General features: G+C 45.3%; 1 protein-coding gene across 1 annotated transcript; it reads right to left on the minus strand.

The window, feature by feature from the left end:
- Window positions 1-490: 490 nt before the first annotated feature.
- LOC308095445 (uncharacterized protein) lies at window positions 491-8,941 on the minus strand (the record flags this gene model as incomplete). Its single annotated transcript, XM_080442504.1, has 5 exons — window positions 491-1,278; window positions 3,897-4,564; window positions 5,709-5,771; window positions 6,339-6,548; window positions 8,899-8,941. The coding sequence occupies 5 exons, from the start codon at window positions 8,939-8,941 to the stop codon at window positions 667-669; spliced, it is 1,596 nt and encodes a 531-aa protein (XP_080298630.1). The 3' UTR covers window positions 491-666.
- Between the last annotated feature and the right edge of the window lie 377 nt (window positions 8,942-9,318).

A 9,318-nucleotide genomic window follows, 5' to 3' on the forward strand; every position in this document is an offset into this window, starting at 1 on the left:
AAGAGGAAGGGTAGTGTTTCCTGAAGAGGTGGGTTTTCAGCCTGCGGCGAAAGATGGGCAGTGACTCTGCTGTCCTGACATCAGTGGGGAGTTCATTCCACCACTGTGGGGCCAGAACAGAAAAAGGTTGTGACCGTGTAGATCGTCCTTGAGCGACGAGGCAATCAGTCGCCCCGAGGTGGCAGACCTAAGTGGTCGGGCAGGGGTGTAAGCATCGACCATAGCCCGGAGGTAAGAAGGTTCCTTTCACTGCCCTATAGGCTAGCACCAGGGTTTTAAACTGGATGTGAGCCGCTACGGGGAGCCAGTGTAGAGAACGGAGAAGGATAGTTGTGTGGGAGAACTTGGGGCAGTTGAACACCAGACGAGCCGCAGCTTTCTGAACAAGCTCCAGAGGTCTGATGGCAGATGCCGGAGCGCCAGCAAGGAGGGAGTTGCAGTAGTCCATGATTGTATATAGTATGTAATCATATATTACATAATACTTAGATAAAAATAATGTTGCACATATGTTACACATATCAAGTTGCCAAGTAGATATATTATATCTACTCATACCACCATGGTACATTTTTTAACATACTGGTATTATAAGCAAACAGTGGTGATCAATGTCTGTTACCAATAACCTTTTTGTAGGTGGACCGTTTAAAAGATAATACAATTTCACATTTCATTTTGCTCTTCCAAACTGACATAGGCTGACTGTTCTGTACAGCAGCTAAAAATTGAGCAGCATCTGCTCTCCTCTCTTCCCCCCTCATGTGTACTCCCTTCACGTTCTGATGGCAGGTTTTCCAGTAAGTTCAGGTGTTTTTCCAGTGAGTTGTGATACACCTCCTCCAGCACTGAATTAAGGATGTGGCTTTCCTTTAATGTTTGTCTCAGTGTTGTCATCTCTATGTTCTTCTCCCCCAGCTGTCTGTTAAACTCTCTCTGCATCTTTGTGATTAAGATCATGATGTTCCACTGGATCTCAGGCAGAAGAACCTTCATCAGAATTGCTTTGTAGGTCTCTCTCAGCTCCTCTATGGCCTGCATGTGTCTCTCTTCCCTCTCTCTCCTCTCATTCTCTCTCTCTGCTCTAAACCTATCCAGCTTTCTCTGCATCTCCTCTCTTCTCTCAGACTCCCTCCTCTGCTCCTCTTCCAGCTGTCTTTTCTTCTCTTCATCCCTCTCCTCCCTCATTTGTCTCTCTAGTTCACTTATTCGATGGTCGATCTTCCTGATGTCTCCCACAAGCTCTTGGATGGATCCCTCCATCTTCCTCAGAGAGTCCTTCTGTCACGATGTGAGACAAGTGTTTGGACCCAAGTGTAGAACCAGGCAGGCAGGCAGATAGATCAAGTTCAATGATGATTTATTATCAAACTTTGAATATAAGTTGTCAATACAGCAGGACATACAAGGCAGGACACAACATGACAACAACTATAATCTGACAAGGGAACACTGAACACAGGGAGGTTTAAATAGACACAGACTAACAAGACACAGGTGAAACATAACTACAATCAACACAGGGATTGGCTGGGAGACTAACAGGACACAGGTGGAGAAACAAGTAATCACAGGGAGGAGAGACAAGACAGGAAACACTAACTAGGCTAAACAGGAAACACTAGGACATTACTACATAATAAAAGTACAAGACAGATCCTGACAGTACCCCCCCTCAAGGGATGGATTCCAGACATCCAAAAAAAAACATTGTCAAAACACCAAACAGGGTGGGTGGAGGGGAGTCGGAAAGGAGGGACACAGAACTCAACATTGGACTGGTAGGACAAGTTCGGACAAAACACTGGACTGGCTTTGGGCAGGACAAAGAAAACACTGATTGGCTTGGGGCAGGGCAAGACAAGGAATCACACAGAAAAGCAGGTGGGAAGACACACAGATAAGCACACAGACATACAGACAGGCACAAACTGAGACAAACCAAGAGACAAACAAACTAACTGACAGACAGCCAAACAGGCGGACAAACAGGCAGTCTGACATAACAGGGGGGTAAACAGGTTAGAGGACTGGGGAGTAGACAAACGCACAAGAAGACTGGCATACACGCTAGCAGACATACAAACAGAGAGACAGGCAGACATACAGATCGGAAGACCAGTCAACGGGTTGGTTTGTGGTCCAACCGAACCTCTGGGGCATGGAGCTCCAGAGCCGAGCAGAGGGGGCTGGGGAGAGGTAACAGTCTGTGGAAACTGAGGCCCTGAGACCCGGGGAACAAAAGGGTTGATGGGCGGTGAGACTGGGGCGAAGACTGACCTCTGGAGTGCCGGTGGAAGTTCATAATGTTCAGATTGGTCAGGTTTGTCAGCTGAGAAAGCTGACAGGGGTTCAGGTGGAGCAGAAGGCGGCAGCGGAGCCTCAGTGGCACTGAGCTGCTGTAGCGGAGCCTCTGTAGTGCTGAGCTGCGGCGGCGGAGCTTTAGTGGCGGCACGCTGCGGCGGCGCCTCTATGGTGCTGAGCTTCGATGGCGGAGCCTTAGTGGCGGCGAGCTGCTGCGACGTGGCCTCTGTGGCGCTGAACTGCGGCGGCGTGGCCTCTGTGGCGCAGAGCTGCGGCGGCAAAGCCTCTGCGGCGCTGAGCTGCGGCGGCGGGACCTCTGCGGCGCTGAGCTGCGGCGGCGGGACCTCTGCGGCGCTGAGCTGCGGCGGCGAAGCCTCTGCGGCGCTGAGCTGTGGCGGCGAAGCCTCTGCGGCGCTGAGCTGCGGCGGCGAAGCCTCTGCGGCGCTGAGCTGCGGCGGCGAAGCCTCTGCGGCGCTGAGCTGCGGCGGCGAAGCCTCTGCTGCGCTGAGCTGCAGCGGCGAAGCCTCTGTGACGCTGCTGGGCGGCGGCTGAGCCTCTGTGACGCTGCTGGGCGGCGGCTGAGCCTCTCTGGCGCTGGGCAGTAGCAGCGTCTCGTCGTCGCTGGGCGGGGGTGACTCTGTATCGCTGGGCAATTGGGTGCGCCGGTGGCGACGGGAGCGGCGGCGACCAGACCTCTTACGAGGCTTCAACTGGGCACTGGCAGAATTGGAAACACGACCCAGGACGATGTTCTGGTCACCTACCCCACTTGGACCTCCCAGAGCCAGGCTGGTGCCTAGGTATGGGTCATCATCTGAATCTGGGTCAGAATAAACAGGGACTTTGACCCTGCTCTGGATATAGCTCATCAAGTCCATGGGCTGGATCTTCTGTGGGGCAGAATTGGGGCTGGCAGGTTGCAGGTTCAGGGCCCCGATCCTGACAGGAGGAGCAGGCTGGGAAGCAGGGGAGACAGAGCTGGACTGGAGATAGGCCTTTAGCCTTTCCTGGACAATGTTCAAATGAGGAACAAAATGGCTGACCCAAGGTCTCTGGCTGAACCATTGCTTCTGATCCGAAATGCTCCGTTCCATTTCAGCATGCTGGTTGGGAGGAGAAGTAATGAGGCAGGCCACCACACGGTCAAACTCCTCCACTCTTTGCTGAAAAAGTCTCTGTTCTGCTGGGTCCATTTGGTCAGATTATACTGTCACGATGTGAGACAAGTGTTTGGACCCAAGTGTAGAACCAGGCAGGCAGGCAGATAGATCAAGTTCAATGATGATTTATTATCAAACTTTGAATATAAGTTGTCAATACAGCAGGACATACAAGGCAGGACACAACATGACAACAACTATAATCTGACAAGGGAACACTGAACACAGGGAGGTTTAAATAGACACAGACTAACAAGACACAGGTGAAACATAACTACAATCAACACAGGGATTGGCTGGGAGACTAACAGGACACAGGTGGAGAAACAAGTAATCACAGGGAGGAGAGACAAGACAGGAAACACTAACTAGGCTAAACAGGAAACACTAGGACATTACTACATAATAAAAGTACAAGACAGATCCTGACACCTTCAGCTCCTTCTCAAACCTCTCCCTCATCTCCTGCTCCTCCATGTGTCTCCTCTCCTCCAGGTCCCTCTGAATCTTCTCAACGAGGGCCTCTGCCTCCTGGTAGGTCTTAGTGCTGTAGAAGCTCTCCGTGTTTCGTGCCACCATGCTCTCTATCTTCTCCAGCAGCTGTGAAACCTGACCAGTGTGGCTGCTGTCCTTAACATTGAGGAGGTGACATCTATTCCCACATTTCTCTACAAGCTTCTGATGTTCCTGACTGCCTGCTTTGAGAAATTCCTGAACACTCTGGTCTTTCATGATGCCCTCATGGATGAAGATGACGATGCTGTGTTCCCAGCAGCTCTCTCCAAACACCTCCTGCATCTTCTCCATCATGCCACTCACCTCTCCTGCAGAAAGCTCTGCTGGTAGGACCAGGAGGAAGGCATGGGGACCTGGAGCAGACAGATTGAGGCAGGATCTCACATCCATCCACTTCTCCTCTAGAGAGTGTACAGAGAAGACTGTAGCATCCACCAGCACCAGCTGTCTCCCACACACCTTCCCCACTCTCCTCCTACTCAGTTCAGAGGAGCTGGTCTCAGCACCAAACTCCTCCCTGCCCAGGATGGTGTTTCCTGCTGCACACCCAGCTCCTGTCCTCCCCAGTAGCATCAGTCTCAGCTCTAAAACACAATACATTGGAAAAAGCTAAAAACTGCATCACAGATGTATACAGTACTGAGCTGGGTCACTTCAGTTAAACCAAGTATTCTTACAAAGTATATAGATATATCCTCGAAAATCTGAAATCCTTGCAGCTTCCTGGTGCCTCATTAATCACATAAACATTATTCTGAGCTTTTGAATTTCATTTAGACCATATAAATTAAGCAAGTTTCACGTCCTCAAAAGTAGGCTACTAAAAACAAATTGCACCCTTTTCCTCTTGTATTTGGCTTTTGATCTTGATGGGGTCTGAGCTACTCTTCTACACATGAAGTCTAAGCTTGGTGTTTTTTTACGTTTGTGTTATCAAGTGGACCCCAGACCTCAAAACCATGAAGGGAAATGGGTATATCAGCACCCTGACTCTGTTTGACCAGAATGGAACAGAGCCTTCATTAGTATCATTGGGTAACACCTGTGAAGGAAGTAAGGAAGAGGCCCAATTTCTCTCCAAAATGGCTGCTGTGCATAGAGCTTATTCTGGGAGGCGCGAACAGTTGCTGATCTATAAGCTCACAACAATCTATAAACTCATGATCTACAATCTATATAAGATCTATAGGCTCACAAAGCTTGTTAGGCGTCGCGATGCGTCTCGTTGTGAACTTATAGATGGGCTATAGCTTGGGCAAAGAGATGTGGTGTACAGGGGAAGTCCTGGGGGACAGCGGTCGACTAAGTATAAAGGGTTCATTATGTTTTAAGTTGTCTTCCACCTACTTTTTAAAAGTGTTCTACTATACCAACTGTTTTGTCTTTGTGAATCACTGTGTGACCTTACATGGTTTCTATGTTTCTGTCGGGTGGAAACTTCATCATTATGTCCAAAACTGTTACTTTTCAGGATTCACATTCAAAAGCATCAAAAGTAGCAGATCTACGAGCTCAGAACGCGTTTTGTGTGACGCTGTAGTACAGATCAAGTAGGGTGTTAAAATAATGGATGATAAGAGGTTTCTGCCCGACAACAACGATATAATAAGCATGTTAAATGGTTGAAATATTAGTGTGTAAAACAGTGATCATTATGAGTGGGTGTATGATATTAAACAGTACAGACCAGGTCCTGGGGAGGGCAGTAGAGGGACTTGTCCAGTCTACCAGGTCTCAGCAGGGCCGGGTCTATCAGGTCTGGTCCACTGCTGGCTGCGAGCACATACACACCTGATAGCAAAACACAACACAAATATTTCACTCAAATTATCTGTATTGTGGCCTGGACCGCTGGCGTAGCGGTCCGGTCCAGGCACCAAAGTAGCCTGATAGCATGTCGCGGGTTCGAGTCCCAATCCCGACGGCCTTTTGCTGCATGTCACTCCCCATCTCTCTACCCATTTCCTGTCAGACTACTATCCTATCAATAAAGGCATAAGAGCCCAAAAAAATCATCTTTAAAAAAAAATATATATATATATATATATATATATATATATATATATATATAGGTATTACTGGGGATGCCTAGTGGCTCAGCTAGTTAATACACTGTTTCCCAAACCATGGGTTGGGAAACAGTGGGTTTACCCATTATTGGGTCGCGGCGGACCCACATTTTAACGTCCAATTTTTTGTCCCTGTTTGATCTACAAGCTCGGCACCGAGTGCCGCGCTATGAGCTTGTAGATCTGCTATTTTTGAAAATTTTGAGATAGTAGCCCAAAAAAAAAGAAAAAATATCATTTTGGGGGTCCTTGACATGAAAGAGTTTGAGAACCACTGGTGTTACAGTACCTTGCAGACCCTCCACCCCGTCCAGCTGTGTGAGGAGCTGGTTGACCACGCGGTCCGTCACCCCCGTGTTGTCATGACCCCTCCTGGGGGCCAGCGAGTCAAACTCATCAAAGAACAGGATGCAGGGCCTGGCTGCCTGGGCCCTGAGGGGGGTGGGGTACAGCACCGTCACCACCAGGTCACTGCTACCAGTTTGTACAGTTACAGGCACTAAAATAAAGCCTTGTTTAATTGATTGTTTGAATGCTTTATTAGTCAGAAATGTAAACAGCATGCGGTACAGTCAGACATTAAAGATTTAGTTCACCCCCAAAATGATTTTTTTTCCTATGGACTAGTCACCCCATGGAGACTTGAATTCATGGGGTGAAAGAAAAGCAAACACACAAAATGAAAAGGAATCAAAAAGCTATAATACAAATGAATAAGCGGTCTGTCAGCATGACACCTGCATTCAAAATCTTACTTGAGTAAAAGTATAAAGTTATGGTCTGCTAAATGCCTACATTGTGGTATTGGTATCAAAATATGCTTACAATGCCAAACGTAAAAACTGTGTCAAACTTCATCGACAATAGCAGATCTACAAGCTCACAACGTGTGAGCTTGTTCTACAAACAGCTAAGCAGTCTGCAAGACATTTCAGATTGAGAATTTAACCTTTGCTTTTATGAAAATATCAGAGAATAATAGGGTTTTATGGCAGATGCCTCTGAACCTGCTAGTTTGACCTAATTCTCTTTAATCTTATTAAAAATGACAGTAAAGGGTTAGAAATCAGTAGTGGCGACGAGGCTTGTCACAATTATTACATAATCGTCTAAACACAATTATTTTTGCATAATCGTCATAATCATTTCCATGTTGAAAAATGTAAATGTAAGTAAGCAGAACATCATTTGAAAGTACATTTGTAGAACCTGCACAATCCTAATTAAAACATGTTTTTCATTCATTCTTTGGTGGCAATGCAGTCTGGACTACAGGAACTGACATGATGACCTGTCCATTATTATAAACATATGTTGTTACTTTGCTGTGTCCCGTAGTTAAATAAAGCAGACCTTAATAAAAAAGGAAGCAGTTATTTTAATGCTGCAATGGACCATATTTATAGAGTAGCAGAGAGTTAGCTTATTAGAGACTCATTCCACAGCAGCATTGGCTAATTGTTCTGGATATAATAACACACTTTGCCCAGTAGATGTCCTCATAGCATACAGTATGCTTGGTTGTAAATGAAGCTAATGGTTATGGAAACACTTCATATGGTGAATAATAATAATAATAGCAGCTTTAATAAGTGGTATTGTACCCCTCATTGTATCCTCTGCCTTCCTCACACAAACAATGTTTGTTTCATGTACAGTTTATGAATGTGTGTGTGGACAGGGTGTGGTTAGTGTGGTCTTTTCTTAGATCATGGCTTGCATAACAGTGCCTTGATCACAACTCTGCTATTAATCATTAATTAAGCTTAATATCATAGACAATACCTCCTGGAGGACTAATAACCATCTACTGTATGGGTTCTTTATAATAACTATTACTAAACCGCTGCCACTGTCCTTAAGTCACAACTGGAGCAGAACAGTGGTGAAGACAGGACTAAGCCTAACACCCAGTCATCCGTCTGATATGCAGAAACAGCAGCAAGACAAACACCAAGCTAATAAACAATAACTGATAGCAGTAACACTGTACGTACCTGTGATTTATTAGCGGCAAGTATTTTACTGAGCGGAAAACATAGAGTTACATTAATCCTCATAAGCTACAAGACAGAAGATGAACGTTGGCTGACCCCTGTGCATGTGTCCACCATTGCATGGCAGTGTTGATTTCGTCGACAAAAACTATGACGAAAAGTTTTCACTGACGAAAACGAAATAAAAACGAAATAAAAACGAAGCTATGATGACTAAAACTAAGACTGAATATGTTGACAGTTTTGTCAACAAATAAAAACTAGAATGTTAGTTAGACTAAAATGTTAGAAATCCAGTAGAACTAAAAGACAAGTCATTTTATGTTTGGTTGGGCTCGGGTGTCGCGCTCTGAAAATAGCAGATCTACAAGCTCACAACGTGTCGCGCTGCGACACGTTGAGAGCTTGTAGATCATAAATCAGCCATTATGACGCCATCAAGGCACCGGCGAAATACATTTTAGTCGACTAAATCAACTGTAGATTTAGTCGACTATAATCTTATGATATTTAGTCGACTAAAACTAGACAAAAACTAAAACATTTCAGATGACTAAAATATGATTAAAACTAAATGGAATTTTATTCAAAAGAATAAAACTAAATTTGCTGTCAAAATCAACACTGTTGCATGGAGAGCATTTCGTATAAAAATGTAAGAAATTAAAACTGTGTACAGCATGAGATGTGATGAACAACAGAATCACAACATGTAGTGGAGGCCTTCATCTGGTGTAAAACTACTCTGCACTTGCTTATCAGACATAGAGCTGCTTTAAATGAAGCTACAGCAGAACTACAGTACAGTATCACTCATAATATTCAGATGAAATAGACATTGTCCTACTGTACCTCTACTGGCAGACTTCACAGCATCAAACCTGAAGTGTAACATGTGTTTCACTTGCCTTGCCAGAAACAGCACGTTTCTGCCTTGATGGAAGAGCTTTAAATGGAATAATTGCTTCATTCTGAACAGACTTTATGTTTAATTCTCTCCTCTGCCCTACAGAGACCATATAGAACAGCTAACTATGTGAGTAGAGACAGCATCTCCTAACAGTATCGCTAGTATAATTTGGTGACATTTATGAGTTAAATGTTTTGTTTCTAATGAAATCTAAACTTTTCTAGAACCTGATGGATGCCACTATGGAGCCAAAACAACAGCCAGCATCCAACAAGTCTGGTCTCTATTTTCTATTTAGATCTGATATTACACACATTCAGCATTTTAGAAACGTTTTAAATGTCACCATAATTGAAAAGCAC

The sequence above is a fragment of the Gymnoscopelus braueri genome, assembly GCF_963280865.1.
Source record: "Gymnoscopelus braueri genome assembly, chromosome: 11".
Taxonomy (NCBI): Eukaryota; Metazoa; Chordata; class Actinopteri; order Myctophiformes; family Myctophidae; genus Gymnoscopelus; species Gymnoscopelus braueri.